The sequence below is a fragment of the Nematostella vectensis genome, chromosome 13, assembly GCF_932526225.1.
Source record: "Nematostella vectensis chromosome 13, jaNemVect1.1, whole genome shotgun sequence".
NCBI classification, from domain to species: domain Eukaryota; kingdom Metazoa; phylum Cnidaria; class Anthozoa; order Actiniaria; family Edwardsiidae; genus Nematostella; species Nematostella vectensis.
Genome location: NC_064046.1, coordinates 1957187 through 1974918, shown reverse-complemented (window position 1 = coordinate 1974918; position 17732 = coordinate 1957187). Strand labels below are relative to the sequence as shown.

The window sequence follows — 17732 nt, the reverse complement described above, 5'->3', positions numbered from 1 at the left end:
CTCTGTCAGCAATAGAGTGAGAGCATTTTTTCGACTAAGAATCCGAAAATGAGGATCATTATTTCTCGCCGTGCGTTCATTGTTTTTTTTTATATGAACCCGAAATAGGTTATCCAGAACAGCCCAACATTACCTGTAATTCTTTTCATTAAACCATTTTGTATTTTTGTTTCCTATATTTTTTGCTTTTTGGGACGATGGGCTATTTTCGCGGCATATCGTGACAAACTGCACGGCCGGCGCGGATTCAGACCTATTCACACATGTTTACGTTACCAGTCCAAGATTACTAGAGTTAGTAAACGTTAACTATGAGCTGTATGTTCTCATTCTGTTAATTGGGGCGACATTGTTCATCAATTTTCTTGTAAACAGGTCGGAATTTTTCTTGGATCCACGCCAGGTTTGATTTTCTGGAGGCATAAATTCATATATTTCTCATACAGTTGGCAGGCAAACAGTTACTTAATGCTAGAAAAATTATAATCGGTCGTGCTCACAGTTATGAGTTAATGACGGCTGCCCTAAGACGAAAAGTCTTTTGTACGCTAACCCACGACTACTAGCACCTCTTTCATTTCTGATTTTGACGTTGTATCCTCATTGCATGGGATTCCTGTGCTACTTGCACTCTATACATGTCTGGAGATCTGGGTACTAGCTGCTGTACCGTTTTGAAAAATGGCGCTCACCATCGACGAGAGTTGGGTCCGTCAGAGAGTTGGCCTAAAACACGACCATTTAGGTAAGGGAAATACGTACGAGTGAAAAATACTGCTCATGTATACACCTGGGAATTTAGCAGCCATGATTGATAGATGTTTTGTTTGCAATCGTTGATGTAAAATTGCTTAAAGTTGCTGTTTTTATTTCGAATTCCTTTGGCGCGTAGCGAGTTTGTTTGTGTTTCGTTTTCCAACCGCAGAAAAATGCTGCTTAGTTTTAATAATCATTGATTATTTATAATTGTTAGTTTTTCCGTGTAGAATATTGTATATCTATACACATTGAACCATTCTATGTTAACCTCTATTGCCAATTTGGCGAAGTGTCAGCGTCCGTGTTTACATTTAGAACATCGAGACAACAAGATGATTATTTTGCCCCAGACTTCAGCCTTTTTTTATAATCCTTGTTGCTTGTAAAGCTTGTATATCTTATTATTTTTTTCAATGCGATCTCTTCGCTTACGCTTGGGTTATTTTCTTGATGCACCGAGCCAATCTTTAGCCATCTTCATCACCTGCAAATTAGTGTGTGCATATAATAAACTACCTGTTACGGTAAATTTTACTCTAATGGACAAGTGTGATTACGAATTCTAAACCTCCAGTGATCGTACTGTTTGTAAGTTCGGTTATTGTTATGGACGAAAATACTGATACTGTGTGGGATAAAACTTGTTTAGGTATGTTAACACATAGAACTTTTATAATGTTAGCATGAGATAACTGAAAGTCCAAATAATCTACAGTACAGTAGGTCTAATAATATTTTTTTTCAATGTTCATCTATTGAATACTATTCAAATTATCTGTTAACTGTTACTGTATTACTTACCCTTGCCTAGTATAGAGCATCGTCAACAAGTCTACAACACTATACTGTACATTGTTAGCTGCTCCAACTCACACTTCTTCTCAAGTCTCCTGGCTCTCCAATGTGTCATGGTCTTTAATGCTTTCTTTTTCCTTTTTGCGTCCAAGTCATGGCTGCAGCATGTCCTATCTTAGTACTTGTCCCATTATAGCCATCATCATCTTTTCAATCATCATCATTATATGATCCTTGATACTGATAATGTAGAGGTCCTTTGGGTAATATTCCCCAAAAGGACTGCAAAATTGAAGACCCACGATAAACACTTTGGTGCCCCTCTTTCCACACCTCGAAAAATCCCAGATTTATCCCTTTACCTCTCTGGGTGAGACTTAACTGTTTTGCTTGTGTTTTATATAGATGACGTCAAGTCACTCTCTTTACCTGGAACTTATCATGAGAAAATCACATCCCTTGGAACAGCCTTGAAGTCTTTTACGAGACTAAAAAACTTGGACTTGTCAAGAAATGCCATCCAATCCTTACAGGTATGTTAGATGTTGTGTATGCAGTAGGTGTGTACCTGGGGGGGGGGGGAGGGGGTGCCAAATACGGGTCATTCAGTTTTTTTTTTGTCATTTAAACCCTGTGAATGTGCCCTCCTCCCCACCCCTCTGCATATCCTGGGTACATGCCTATGCGATGCATTCCTGTTGACATCACACTCTAGCCAGAGATTGACTGCTCCACATAGCTTACAATCTGTGTGTTGGTGTGTGTCAGTTAATGGATCCAAAATCCACAAATGTTCCCCCCACGTTTTATTTATGAATAGATGCCCCCTATCAGGATCCCCCCTTCTCTTGCATTCAAGAAATAATTGATTCACTCAATCCTTGATTAACTTTTGTGTAAACACTGTCTGTAAAGAAGACCTTAATCGGACCTCCTTTTCAGTGTTTTAAGATGCATTTGAAATTGAGTTTCTGATGATGTTATTTCCTTTCCCTGCAGGGTGTAGAGAGTCTGCAGTTGTTGGAAACCCTGAACTTATACTACAACAACATTTCCTATCTCCAAGACTTGAGTGCTCTTAAATATTTGACAAACCTTAAGGTATTTGGCCAGCAGTAGCATCATGGAACATGATGCTGGATGTAATGTGTTTTTGTATGCAATTATTACTAAGTCTGTTATGTAAGCACATCAGTTGCATCAAGCTTTACTCTCCAATATATATTGACTGCTTTACACAGTTTATCATCATTTGGGAGCTAATATAGTGTCACCTAACATAATGCAACAAGCCAATGCCCTCAGCAGTCCACAGAAACCCCCAATAGAAGTTAATGAATTGTGATCCAACTGAAACAACTTTTAACATCTTAGTCATACATACAGGGCTTCTGAAATTACGCGCTTGTGCGGAAGCGCGTAATTTGGCTTTTTCCGCATAATCCGCGTAATCCACAAATTTCCTTGTAATCCCGTGTAATTTGGCTAAATTTTGAAAGACAAAACATTTAATTGCACAGCTGATGTGTTCTTGTAGGGTTCTTACCTCTATTTCTCGTAAAAATAAAAAAGATATTCTTCGTAAGAGTGTGACATTTTGAACTGAATTTCGAAAACAAATAAAATGACTAGGCGTTCTTTGCTAAACCGCGAAGGCCTAGGACTAATAATAAAATACCTTTTTTTTAATTGGCTGGTGGGCTAGGAGCCAATGAAAACTTGCCTAAGATATTTTCACGCAAAAAAATAATCTTTTCAAGTTATTTCGTGCTTTCCTTCTGTACAAAATATAGTTTGGGCGTAACAGTTAATATTCCGTGTAATTTAGCGTGTAATTCAGTAAATAATCCCGCAAAATTTTGATTTTTTAAAGAAAAATGTACTGTAAAATCCCGCGTAATTTAGCGCGTAATGATTGATTTTCCACATAATGTAGCGCGTAATTTAGCAAAGAATCCAGCGTAATTTTGAGGTTTTTTCCGCGTAATTCCAGAAGCCCTGTACATATTTTTACTCCCGCAAGTGGCTAAGCAATTTCTGTATAATCCTGGCGCTTTCTTGACCAATCAGAATATGCTTTATAATTCCTGAATAATCTTGATGAATGTGATGCAGCTGATTCCAAGCAAAGTAGTGTCTACCAGCTACTGTAGCTGTCAATTAAAGGTGATACTGATGATAAGAGATTTTGTTTTTAGGAGCTGGATCTCCGATTAAACCCTGTGACTAAGAATGAACCAGATTATCGATTGTACATTGTTCATCTCCTGCCGAGTCTCAAGAGACTGGGTAAGTTTGAAAAAATGCAGGCAAACAGATTTTGATAGTTTCACGATGATATTTTTTTGTAAAAGCCATACAAATATACGTTTATTCTGTATTCCTATATGTTTAGATTTAAAAATGCCATCATGATACTTTGGTCTTTTTCATGAATTAACAATTTCAGCATTTTTAACATGAGCTTGGTTGTGTATTACACAAAAACAGTAATTGCCCCTGATAACATATATTAACCATTTAAAAGGTGATTTTTGGATTACAGACAATATGGCCTCATGAGGCATTTACCTGTCCCAGTTTGTGGGTACACAAATTTCTTAGGGGTTACCATTGCCTAAAAGATATTCTTTAAAAAAAAAATGAGTGAACATAATTAATAGACACAACATTTACAAGAACTCTATGTTTTCAACAGATGACCGGTCAGTCCGGGATAGTGAAAGAAGAGCAGCTATAATGCACTTTACATCGGAACAGGTGAGAAAGATGGGTGGTATTACGTTATGTAATCATTGATTACATACTCTCCACCCATTGCCCTTCCCAGAGGGGTTAAAACAGTGAGTGCAGAATTGCTCAAATCTGAAATGGTCTAACCGAAACTATTCTGAAAACCCCCTCTAATGGAATAATAATAGTGTTAATTAACATCACCCTATTTTTGTTTAAGGCCTCTGAGTTCACTGAAAGCCCATCAATTCAATTGACAGACCATGAAAGGTATTGGCCCATATTTAATTCTCTTATAGCTTATGGCAGCCGGTACTGTAGTTCAATAATCTCTTCATCTTTATACCTCCATAATACAGGGGTAAACACTAAACCTTAGAGCAGGGATATCTTTCACAATTCTAGTGATTGGTTGTAAAATGCAAAACATTTGATAGTTGAGAGATTTAGTTGACTTTTCTTTGAATAACACAAATGCATAATGCAAATTTCTCAAAAGAACTTGGAGCTGTGGTGGCTTTGGTTACCTAAACAGACATAAAAAAATTTACTCCCATATAAACATCCCATGTATGCCCAAAAATTCACTGCTGACCTGCAGATTGTTGAAAATTGATATCAGATCCTCAGATCTTGCCACATGAACATTTGCGAATCAGGCCATAAACCCGGAAACACACTAAAAGCATTTGTCACATAACTGTTACTGGACATGAAAAATTTATTCCCATAACCACACTTACACACTATCACCATCAACAATAGGCTTGTTTTCTGGCTCCCTGCGGCCGCCTCTGAGCAATGAGTGAACTTTGTCACTGTGTTAAAGAGCCTGCTAGATACAATACATGTAAATTTGTAATTATACTGCAAGAGGGACATAATAAATATATGATTGATTGATTTTGTTTTCGTTTGTTGATTTTAGACCTTCAGTTCCAAGAGCTGATCTTGTAAGAACCCTTGGTCCAAAATCAGGTACAGATGTCTCAATGACATACTATTATACAATATTTTGAGAATTAGTCTAGCTTTTATAAACCATATAAAAGAAGGTTGTCTGATAAACCAGCAAACTGATGCATGTTATTGTTTAAACACTCAAGCCACTGGAGCGTATTAGGTAACAAGGTAAACAATGGAAAGGAACAATGCCATGCATACATAATCATCACATTATTGGACTAGTATGCCATAGTAGGGAAACGGATTGGATCAAATCACTAAAAATCAGTGTTATATTTATCATAAAGTCTTGGGTGCCAAAGATGGGTTCTATCAAAAGACAGTTGATTATGATAATAAATTTAATTATGGTATTGGTTTATTAAAAGGTTTACACAAATCTGCTGTGCCTTAATCTATTTCAGCTCTTGCTGAAGACGATGTGGCAGTTCTTGATCTAATAACACGCACCGGAGGAGATCTCAGCAAACCACATGCAATCACTGGCTCATCCACCAGAGCCCCAGAGACACAGGACTTTACACGGGAAGGTAACAGTTAGAATGGAATGAAGAGTTTCTCTATGGTCCACATTATAATACTCTGCTGCTGCACATATCTGCACAGAAAGTGGAAATTTTGTAAATATTTTATGCAAACCCTTTGTTTATGAGATTGAACACAGAATTGTCATAAAGTAAAATATTCATTTTTGCAATTTAAGCATTACACAGTCCAATTTAGAGGACCTAAATTCACAAGTTGGCACATTGCTGTTTCAGGCCTTAGCCCCTCTTTGAAGCGAAAGGGCTTTTTTGCTTTGACGAAGGGATAACACTCAAGATGTCAGTAAAACTGCTCTGTTTTTACAGTGTAAAACATCATTTCCATACCTGATTCCACCATACCGATGCAGATCACTTATAGATATTATACAGCTTGTATGTAGATTTTCTAGGCATACCTATCATTTAATTGTCCTTAGAGCTACGTAACATGCCCAGTTCATACACAACTCCACCCAAGCACAAACGAGATACAAGTCCACAAGAGCACCGCAGCCCTCCACGACAAAAAGATCGAATTTATGTCCAGTTTGCTGATGAAGTTAAGGACAACACACACTTGAAGTACACAGATGATTCATCAGCCTATACTTCTTACAGCACACGAGGTCACTTTACACCGAACCCTCAGGTAGAGTCAATATAAGCCTAGCCATCTGCTTACACCTTCAGTACCACAGCACTGGGGTCACTTTACACCGAACCCTCAGGTAGAGTCAACATAAGCCTAGCCATCTGCTTACACCTTCAGTACCACAGCACTGGGGTCACTTTACACCGAACCCTCAGGTAGAGTCAACATAAGCCTAGCCATCTGCTTACACCTTCAGTACCACAGCACATGGGGTCACTTTACACCGAGCCCTCAGGTAATGAGTCAATGTAAGTCAAGCCATCTTCTTACACCTTCAGTATCACAGCACATGGGGTCACTACACTAAACTCACAGGTTGAAAGTCCTTATAAGTCAAGCCATCTTCTTACACCTTCAGTATCACAGCACATGGGGTCACTTTACACTAAACTCACAGGTTGAAAGTCCTTATAAGTCAAGCCATCTGCTTACACCTTCAGTACCACAGCACTGGGGTCACTTTACACCGAACCCTCAGGTAGAGTCAACATAAGCCTAGCCATCTGCTTACACCTTCAGTACCACAGCACATGGGGTCACTTTACACCGAACCCTCAGGTAGAGTCAACATAAGCCTAGCCATCTGCTTACACCTACAGTACCACAGCACATGGGGTCACTTTACACCGAGCCCTCAGGTAATGAGTCAATGTAAGTCAAGCCATCTTCTTACACCTTCAGTATCACAGCACATGGGGTCACTACACTAAACTCACAGGTTGAAAGTCCTTATAAGTCAAGCCATCTTCTTACACCTTCAGTATCACAGCACATGGGGTCACTTTACACTAAACTCACAGGTTGAAAGTCCTTATAAGTCAAGCCATCTGCTTACACCTTCAGTACCACAGCACATGGGGTCACTTTACACCGAACCCTCAGGTAGAGTCAACATAAGCCTAGCCATCTGCTTACACCTTCAGTACCACAGCACTGGGGTCACTTTACACCGAACCCTCAGGTAGAGTCAACATAAGCCTAGCCATCTGCTTACACCTTCAGTACCACAGCACATGGGGTCACTTTACACCGAACCCTCAGGTAGAGTCAACATAAGCCTAGCCATCTGCTTACACCTTCAGTACCACAGCACATGGGGTCACTTTACACCGAGCCCTCAGGTAATGAGTCAATGTAAGTCAAGCCATCTTCTTACACCTTCAGTATCACAGCACATGGGGTCACTTTACACTAAACTCACAGGTTGAAAGTCCTTATAAGTCATGCCATCTTCTTACACCTTCAGTATCACAGCACATGGGGTCACTTTACACTAAACTCACAGGTTGAAAGTCCTTATAAGTCAAGCCATCTTCTTGCACCTTCAGTATCACAGCAAATGGGGTCACTTTATACTAAACAGGTTAAAACTCCAAGCCTTCTGCCTACACTTAAAGCATCACATGGGGCCTAATTTGTATAGTTTAACTTTAGGTGATTGGCACAGCAATGTCTATGGATATCCCTTCACCAAGAACCCACACACAAGCCCTTCCACCAAAGGATACCCAGACCATGCCTCCAAGAAATCAGCAGGTCATGTCACCCAGATTATCATCGAGAGAGCAGCCCCGAGCTGAAGACAGGCCATACAACGTGTCATCTCCAGAGCGGACGAGAGGTTCGCAAGAAGAGCCAGGATATGGGAGAAGCATGGACAGTGGCAGGTTATCAGAGGTGATCTTAAAATAGCCTGTTATCAGGATTGCTGTTAAGTGTATTTTCAATTCTGGACTGCAAATCTTTTTGGATTTGACAAAAAGCAGAGACACTTTAATTTAAAGTCTATTAAATGGTAAGCCTGGATAAACTGTTTTTTTATTTTATTTTTTTTAACAACAACTGACAATTTATTTATATTCAGGAGGCCCAAGACAATTCCCTCCCAATTACCTGTTTTTATATAAAAAGCAACCCAAAAACCTCCAATCGATCTAAAAAAAGATCACTCTAAGTGATCATTGATGTAATCTTTTATTTAAAGCCATTGCCAGACAGAACGCTTGACAACAGCCAGTCAGACATGATGCTCGACAAAGTGCTAGATCTCGTCGACAGGTAAGCATTTTGTTCTTTTGAACATAACATGGATTGCAAAAGACAAGATTTGTTTGTTTTTTTCCTTTTGACATACCTAGGTATTGGAATGGCTCCAAGTCACTTCATCACAACACAAAATTTAAAAGTGAGTGAATACTTTCATCCACATGCATGTTCTTCCTCCCTTGTTTTCAATAGCCTCTAGCAAATGTGTTGATTTTTGCATTTCATCCTTTGTTTTTGCATTTCATCATTTGTTTTTGCATTATGGAATTGTTCATAAGACGGAAAAGTAACAGTGCTCATAACTTGCTGCAAGAATTCCCATGTTTACAGTATGACACAGCAATCATCGTTTTAAAGGTGTCCACAATAATTGGCTCCAAGTTATTTTTGATAGCTCCCAAGAGTTATCAAGCTAATTAAACCATTTCCTACTAGATTTAGCCACAAAGCTACTCTCCTCACTACAAACTCAACCGACACATCACCCGTCTCCTGGGGCAACTGGCCAGCTGAGAGTAGAGCTCTCAGAACGGACCGCTGAGCTGTCGCGCCTGCGGGAGCAGATGTCTGAGCAGCAGCGTGAGCTGGAGCGTGTTCGTAATAAGCTGAAGGGTCAAGAGATGCTACAGGGATCGCTAGACATTACGGCTCAGGAGCTGGTAAGTCCAGGCTTGATTTATCCACCACAATAGTCATCTTTGTATGATGGTAATTTTTATGATGATGGTGCTGGTGATCACTGTGATGATGGTGGGAATGGAGAAGATGGTGTTTGTGATATGGTAATAATAATGAGATTGTATAGTGTGATAATGTTTTGACTTTATATAATATAATGATGACTTTGTAAATGTTAATGATAATGACAACTCAATGTTTATTATCATCTTGTTAATTTTTATTATGATCATGACTCATTAAATGATAAAACAAACAAATAATTATTCTTATATACTGTATTTGTCAATAGCGAGGGTGAGTGAAAATAATGTTAGGTAGACTTTAGATCAGATATAAGTAGGCATGGTGTTTATTGAGAAAAATCTTTCTTGCCAGACGGCTGTGAAAGCGCGTTTACAAGATACACAAGAAGAAAACAGTGTGTTGAGGACAAAAGTGAAAACCCTTGAGTCACGGCAGATGAATGCTGGTGAACAGGAAAGGCAACTTGGTAAGGTTATTTCACAGATGAAAAACAACAACCTGCACAATACTTATTAAATCACAACTACAATGAAGACCTAGCCATTATAAAAACACAAAATAATAAATATTTGTGTTTGGTGTTGTGGGGGGGGGGGGGGGCAGGGTATACAGGTAAATAGATACTAAGTGATGTCGCTTAGTTATAAAGTTTGTGCCAATCAAAATGTGCAAGCTTATTGTCCAGCTTTCTTAAAACTTTGTTTTGGTGGCCATGGTAGCCCACGTTGCCCTATACAACACCTGTGTGCTCTATTTTTATTGTGGATTCCTATAAAAATGACTTAGAGTAAGTGACTGGGTTGACTTAAATAATCACCATTTGTTGAAGGTGAACTGTTGAGGAAGAATAACGAACTTGAGGAGAAAGTCAAATCATTCAGTCAGCAAGTAACTCAGCAAAATTGCAATTTGGAGCAGCTACAGGAACTGACCTGTATGCTACAGGAGAGCCACAAGTATGTATTTTACATGTCAATGATTAACCCATTGACTCCTGGCTATTTTTGAGCTGAATTTACAAAAAAAACTGACTGAAAATACAGACCTCCCCCCTATTTTGAGTTTTATACAGCCCCAGCTTTCCAACAGTGCTTTTAGGTCCCCACTCTAATCCCTCACTGTGATGACGTGAGCACCAGTTGATGGTTGCTTGTATTTTCCATAAAAAATACAGCTCTGAGCATATTGGAAGTGTCTTAGGATATCATGAAGTCTATTGGGGCATAATTCCTGATATATAAACGTTGAAAAGAACAAAGAATTATAGAGTGAAGCTGTGAACGTGTGCTAGCAATCAAGACTAGAGATAACTGAAATACAATATGCTGGCTTGAGCAATTAATCCCTTTAAGCTAGGTGCCGAAAGGGGGGTAAATTGAGTGCTGTGAAATTTGTCAAAGAACCACAGTGCTATTATTTGGCTAAAGAGTAGTTGCTATCACCTTGGTTGGATGCATATCTTCAAGACCATTTATTCCATAGCCTGAGTATCTTCATCTTGTGTTTATTTTGCATTTTTGGGTTGTGGGTACTTCTCAAGGCAGGTACAGGCCGGATGAGGGGTCAATGTGTTAAGATTGTGTTTTTTTTTTTAACATAATATGATGGTTCTGATAGGTTAATAGTAATGACAATGATGATGATAATAATAATCACTTTAATAACGTTTAGTTATGATAATAAAGTTAGATGATTATAAAAAATTATATGATAATAAGGAGGAGGACAGATGAATAAGATGGTTATGAGCTACAATGATGATTATGATGCCTTCATCTACAGGTCACTTGTTGCCACTAATGATCATCTTCTGCGTGAGCTGGATGAAGTTCGACAGCGTCACAATCAGGAGGTACATCAGCTCCACTGGAGTTACGACAAGCTGAAAAACACAATGGATTGGCTACCCAATGCCAGCAAGTAAACTTGAAATATATGACTTGTAAATGGCTAGGCAAGCCAAGCAAATAAAACATGCTTACACAACTAGCTGGCAGCTACCTTACATCACCAAGTAAACCAGAAATACAAACATACATAGCTGGTATAAATCGTACGCATGGATCCTATGTGGAAGCCCCTTTAGTAAAGCAGTCAATGAATCATCAGTGTTGTTTAATTTATTTATCTCTACATGATGGTTGCATGATGCTTTTGTGAAACACACAGCCAATAGATTCACTTTTACTCATATCTTTTCCCGGGTTCCATTGGTCTGTTTCACCCAAGTGTTTGGCATTCGTGGACAAGTATCATTAGCAAGGTATTCACAGGAATCATTGCAAAGTGTTTGGCATTCGTGGATAAGTATCATTAGCAAGTTATTTACAGGAATCATTGCAAAGAAATTCAAGATTGACATCACAAGAAAACAATGGTTTAGTGAGAAGAAATTTAAGATTGACATTACAAGAAAACACAGTTTAAACAAATATTAATAGCTCTAAAACACTTATTTATATGGTGTGTATGATCTGTATATGGTATATATGATATATGATGTGTGTGTGAATGCTAGGTATAAGTTCTTATATATGTTACTTCATACTTAGTTTTAATAAATGATAGAATGGAAAATATATCTGGGAATGCTCAAATGAAGTGTGCAATGATTATCTGTATTATATACGCAAGGAATGGATTTAGTAATTACTTTTACTGTATGTTTGCTGTTGTCATTTTCACACTATTCTTCTCTTTGCATCTAGTTCCATTAAAGGTATCAGAAAGTGTTTTCACAGAATAAAAATATAGGGTGGTATGTCATAACAGGTGACCAGAAAAATGAAATAAGTTGTGTATGCAAGCCACCTGCTCTCTGAAGTGCTAATTATTAATTACCTCCCTTTGGGTAAATTAAAAAGGAGAGTAATAAAAAGCATCATATGTCATTGGTTCCCTCTGAGCAACATAATAGTGTCACTTGTCTAAACAATGACATACAGGAAACTTTAATCCACCTATCATCTTCTAAATTATATATATCTGGCCTTCTAAAAGGAACACAGTAGCCTCAATATTTGGTATTTTGAAAGTTTTATTTTAAACTCTGCATCAAAAAGTATGTTTAGGTTTCATGCATGGAATTTTTTTATTAGATAAATTATTTAAAAACTTGTTATTTGTATGACAAGAGGAGGACATGGTGAGTATAACAACCAGACATACTGACAGTATTTTCACCCATATCTTCCAACAGTAACAGGTAAAATATCAGATTTATAAAGCAAAATATGTAATTAAAAAAGAAACATTACAAGTTTTAGGAATAGTAATGTAACAAAAACTGGCGTTTGAAAGAACAGATCACTCAGATATGTGCTTACGAGCGGGGCAAGAAAATGTTACAATTTACTTTGTATTTTTTTAGCATTCACACTATACTCCTATATGTGTTCATAACTATACGCTGCCCCCCTTAACACAAGTCAGTGCCACACCCACAAGGGTTAGAATCCCAGGGTAGTAACGAGGTATATGAGTTCAGGGATGAGATTGGGATCAATCTAAAGTATTGGGATCATGAAAATTTTCTGGGATCATGGATATTGGATAATGCTTTCTCTCAATTTGGGGATCAAGGATAATGTTTTTGGCCTTGGAAAATGATACCTCGATATTACCCTGAAAATCAGCTTAGTGAGTTTTGTCATAGGTGCCTTCTCCTTTGTAGTTGCCTACGTAACCTTGAGCAGCCTTGTCGTCCCGGTCTACACGCCCTTCAATTCCCTTGCCTTTGCCGCTCTTATCAAACCTCTCCTTGTGGGAGCCGGTATAACATTTGGTATCGGTGAGACGTTCAACCCCACCAACCTTTACAGCTTTCTGTAAAAAAGGGGATATGCTATATGTTTATGAATTACTAAAAATAACTGAAATTGTCATCTAGAAGACTGTTTTAGGGCAGTCTTACAGTCGAGTTTTATTTTATTAAAACGTACATTTTATTTTATTAAAACACCCTAGTTTCCAATATTTAGTGTGTTTTGCATAATGGTGTGAAATACAGTTTTTGTTTTGTTTTATTGCCACTCTGAAAATGGAACAGTTTCTCCATTTGTTTCAACAACTAATATTAAACCTATGATTTTTATAAAGATTTTTACAATTAAAAAAAAGCGAGCGAGTCTGGTTATTTTCATGAGGAAAATATTACCATTAATTAAATGATTTCGTTTTATTCACACTATTGGCACGGACTTACCGCCAATGGTGTGAAACCTTCAGCGAAACAAATTCTGTTACAAAAGTAATTATCTAAGCAGGGTCAGTTTTGCAAATCGGGACATGGTAGAATCGGTGAACGCGTATTTCTTTATTATGAATGTTTATAAGTCAATAGTTAACATCACGCAACGACGGACCAAACAACTTTACACTTCTCTGTTGTCAGGGCGTTAAATTCCAGATTGCTGCCAAAAGTAGCCTGACTTTTAGCACACTTACCGTAGCTCCGCTTGTAGCAGGTCCCTTGCCTTTGCAAATCTTTTCAGTCAACTTTCCAACTTGGTCTTTGCTGCCAAATTTCTTTTCAGCGCACAAACCTAGTGCGACCTTGAACTGGTTGAAGTTGATTTTTCGCTCGGTTTTCCTGCAGAGCAGCAAATATAAACAAACAAGCTAATAACTTTTAGACTTCTGTGCAATAAATGCGCATTGAAACAACTATACTCACGGCTTGACTTCAGTTCTGCTGAAAATAATATCGGTGTCGGTGGAAGTAAACTTTTGGTCGTAAAGATGAAGATCTCTAAACATCTTTCCGAATTTGGCATTATCCATCAAAGGCTGAGCGCCCTTCGCTCCTGCTCCAAAGGCGCAGAAGGACTCGAACTTGGCCTGAAGCTGATCGTCTGACATTTTATGAAATTTTGAATGAAGAAATAGATCGAAATACAGCAGTGTAACGGGGAGTGATGCGAACGCAAAATAATGATCTTTGCTACCGTGCTCCTTGTAAATAAATTTCTATCAAACCGAGGGCTGTGATTGGTTGGAACTTCTTGAGTGGCGTCTAACCACTACTTGTTGCTAGGTTGCTAGAGGCTTGCGGCGAAATCGACCATTTATCGACCATTTGTTCATTACATGTGGAGAAAAAACATAAAAACATATGTCTACCCGCTCATCTGTTATGTTTTCGCTGGTTACTTTATTACCTTGCAACTGTATTCTAGAGTCATCCTAGGAATGCTAAATTGTCATTTTCTCTAAATCTTCTAATCCATCATTATGCAAAGTCTGCTTGACAAAACTACCATGCATAGATAATCAAGTACTCTTGTATCTAATAAACAGCTAAACGTATTTTCATCAAGTAGTAACTGAGCTTTGAAATAATTCATATAAACAGTTTCTGCTAAGGAATTTTTATCTAGTCTTCTTATGCATATAAATAATATGAACCAGCTTGAATAACAGCGTAGCTTATTATAATCCTGCTGCTATTTGTTATTGTTATATCGGGGTTTCTGATCCCTCCTCCTAATGCCCCTAATGTAATGACTCCAGTAAAAACAGTCGGGGGTGATTGATTGGGATAGCATTTTGGGTGTTGTCAACAGCAATCCTTACCCTAACAGATAGTGCTTTGGGTGTGGCCGAAGCAATTTTCTGAATAGCACTAAAAACAAACACATTTTCAGTATCCTCGTAAAAGTCACCGCCATCAAACACATCTCTTTTATTCTGACGAGCACATTCCTTCTGACTCTTCTGATTAGTAGGTGCTGCTGCTGGGTGCGTGAGATAGGGGAATCACCAGATTAAGAGCGGTAAAAATCTTTCTACATTCAGATCGTCATTCAATAAGTAATTTAATGCATGCGTCGATACAAGGGATATTTTTTATAACAAGGGATATTTCTTCAGTTCAGTTTTCAGTTCAGTTTATTGTTTTGTCGCTTAATACATTTTTTTTTTTCAAATAAAGATAATTATAATAATTTACATAGTGTAACAAGGAGGACCGTAAGAAACCGCAAGGCTTATACGAGACGGACCTCCTAAATCTTAACAGAAAATACATATTTGATAGTTCGGACAGTCAGATTAATCATATAAATATTTGGTAGGAGAGCTTTCATATTTTTTTTTTTCATACTTATATAAAAAACACACACAAACACAAATCGAGAAAGAAAAAAAATTAAGAGTTAATAAGAGAAGTCTTTAATTTATTACAAAAAGAGTTAAGCGTTTTGGCAGACTGAAGACAATGAATTGAAATATTTAGGTCCCTGATGTCTTAACGCAAACTTATGTATATTTGTTCTAAACTTTGAAATATGGAACAAGTTAGAGCTTCTCGTGTAATAATCGTGAATTTGAGAGTTCGATTGAAATATCCTGTTAAATGTTTGGGGAAGTAACCTATTTTTAAATTGATACATTAACTTACCTATTTGAAATAAAAATAAATAATTGAATTTCAATATGTTTAGATTCCTATATACCGGATCAGTGTGTGCATCATAGGATGCTCCAACAATTATACGTATTGCTCGTTTTTGGAGCTTAAGAATACGATTTAAATTAGATGGATAAGAGGATCCCCAAACACTAACACAGTATTGCAAGTATGGATATAACAAAGAATAATACAACGTCAATAGTGATTGCTTTGAAAGGCAAAAACTTGCTTTATACATAATTCCTACAGCTTTTGAAACCTTACGCGCGACATTGGTAATATGTGGTAACCATGTCAAGTGTTTGTCAAGAATAACACCTAAAAATACTGTTTCTTTGACTCGCTTTATATTCTGATCACCTAAGGTGACCTTTATATCAAGGTTTTGCCTTTTTGCCGTGGCCTAAAGATAATATAGTTTGATTTTTTTATATTTATAGATAACTTGTTTGCACAAAACCAATCTGTTAATTTGGTAAGTTCATTATTGATTGTGAGACATAATGAGTCTAAGTTTTTATGGGAGAAAAATATACTTGTATCATCAGCAAATAAAAGTATGTCTAAGGCGGTTGAAACGCTACATATATCATTGATATAAATCAGAAAGAGAAGCGGCCCAAGCACGCTGCCTTGTGGGACACCGCACTTCACTAATTTACGACAAGAAGAAACGCCATTAAAATTTACAAACTGCTCTCTATCTAAAAGATAACTTTCAAACCATTTGAGAGGAGTTCCACGTATTTCATAGTTATGCAATTTCGCTAGTAAAATGCCATGATTGACCGTGTCAAACGCCTTTGACAGATCAATAAAAACGCCTAGAGTATATTTTTTATAATCAATAGCACTAGATAGAGTATCGTATAAATGAAGAAGTGCAAGAGCTGCCGAATGGTTCTTTCTAAAACCATATTGGTTATTTGATAGAATATCATATTTAATCAGGAAATTATATAACCGTTTATATACAACTTTCTCGAAAAATTTCGAAAAAACTGGTAAGACGGACACAGGTCTATAGTTTGCATAAAAAGCCTGATCACCAGATCAGAAAGTAAGGGATTGAATTTAAGATTTTCTAATCGATCATGATCGAATCTAATTACGCCATTTTGCTGTTCAAAAAGCGCTGATTGAAAATCTTCATCCGATAAATGACAAAAAGGCAAAACGTTAGCTAAAGGAATATTCAGATTACTTATCACACTATCCGCTGCCGGCTGTCTGGATGTTACCTTCGGCTGCATCCTGTTTCAGATCTATAATAATTAGGCGATCTAGTATGAAGTAAGCCCTCTTCCCTTCAGCTCTCGCCTTCTTCATCTCTTCGATTTTAGCTTCCCTCTTAAGAAGTGTAGCCCTTGCAAGATCTTCTGCAACGTAGAGACCCGCCGGCTTGTCAATCCTGGTCTTTCTCACAACCGCCTCCTTCGTCTTCCAGTCCTTGAGTTTACAGACAATCGTCCTCGGCCTCTCTTTCTCCGACTGCGTCAAGGATCTGCCCTTTGCCTTTTTCCTTTCTACGCGGTGCGCCCTTCCGATCTCAATCTCCAAACCAAGCTTCGTCTGGATCGCCTCTTTCACTTTAGCTTCTGAATCGGCCCACGACTCTCCTGGACTTTCGGGTATTCCGGACACACGTATATTATTACGTCTCGACTGGTTCTCGAGATACTCGAGAGCGTCCTTTACTTTAACAACCTCGCTGTCAGTCTCTTTAACTTTCTTGTTGATAGGCCCAAAGCGTTCAACCTCACTCTGAGTGAACTCAAGGCTTGCCTTTAGGCCCGAAACCTTCTCTACCAGGTCATCGACCCGGCTACTTATCTGCGATACCATTGATTCAAATACGGATCTCATCATGGATTCCTGGACGGCCAGAAGATTTTTCACGGCCGCCATTGTAACCAATTCCTCGTCCTCGACGATAGTAGTCGGACTGGGAGATAAAGAATCAGTCCGGTTCTTCGCTGCCTTTTTTGATAACTTTCTCGACATGATTAAATACAAAGACGCAACAAATTAAAAGAGCAAACTAAACGAAATGGAAATAAAAAAAGACTAGTTATGTTCTCCCATCAATGCTGTACTTTGATAAGCACATGTATGTATTCTTTAGTGAGTACTGCAG

The 17732-nt window shown here is 38.0% G+C and overlaps 3 protein-coding genes and 1 long non-coding RNA gene across 5 annotated transcripts; 1 reads left to right on the top strand and 3 right to left on the bottom strand.

Moving 5' to 3' along the window:
- Positions 1 to 611: 611 nt before the first annotated feature.
- On the top strand, positions 612 to 11780 carry LOC5508148 (centrosomal protein of 72 kDa). 2 transcript variants are annotated; one of them, XM_032376932.2, is made up of 16 exons: positions 612 to 745; positions 1960 to 2087; positions 2554 to 2655; positions 3753 to 3843; positions 4253 to 4314; positions 4508 to 4557; positions 5216 to 5265; positions 5658 to 5783; positions 6218 to 6429; positions 7867 to 8109; positions 8417 to 8490; positions 8571 to 8617; positions 8914 to 9137; positions 9535 to 9649; positions 10013 to 10139; positions 10966 to 11780. In XM_032376932.2, exons 1-16 carry the CDS (start codon positions 682 to 684, stop codon positions 11105 to 11107), a joined length of 1857 nt encoding a protein of 618 aa, XP_032232823.1. In that variant the 5' UTR covers positions 612 to 681; the 3' UTR covers positions 11108 to 11780. The 2 variants fall into 2 exon arrangements, with proteins under 2 accessions (XP_032232823.1, XP_048576940.1); XM_048720983.1 differs by lacking the exon at positions 612 to 745 and adding an exon at positions 1270 to 1408.
- On the bottom strand, positions 852 to 2038 carry LOC116615376. Its single transcript, XR_004294907.2, has 2 exons — positions 1561 to 2038; positions 852 to 1243 (listed from the first exon to the last, which is right to left on the bottom strand). It is a non-coding gene; the product is annotated as an uncharacterized LOC116615376 (long non-coding RNA).
- A 422-nt stretch (positions 11781 to 12202) lies between the features above and the next one.
- On the bottom strand, positions 12203 to 14187 carry LOC5508143 (tubulin polymerization-promoting protein family member 2). The gene is made up of 3 exons (XM_032376933.1): positions 13859 to 14187; positions 13630 to 13774; positions 12203 to 13008 (listed from the first exon to the last, which is right to left on the bottom strand). The coding sequence occupies exons 1-3, from the start codon at positions 14041 to 14043 to the stop codon at positions 12820 to 12822; spliced, it is 519 nt and encodes a 172-aa protein (XP_032232824.1). The 5' UTR covers positions 14044 to 14187; the 3' UTR covers positions 12203 to 12819.
- An 867-nt stretch (positions 14188 to 15054) lies between these two features.
- LOC125559084 lies at positions 15055 to 17599 on the bottom strand. The gene has a single exon (XM_048720985.1). The coding sequence runs from the start codon at positions 17597 to 17599 to the stop codon at positions 16808 to 16810; it is 792 nt and encodes a 263-aa protein (XP_048576942.1). The 3' UTR covers positions 15055 to 16807.
- Between the last annotated feature and the right edge of the window lie 133 nt (positions 17600 to 17732).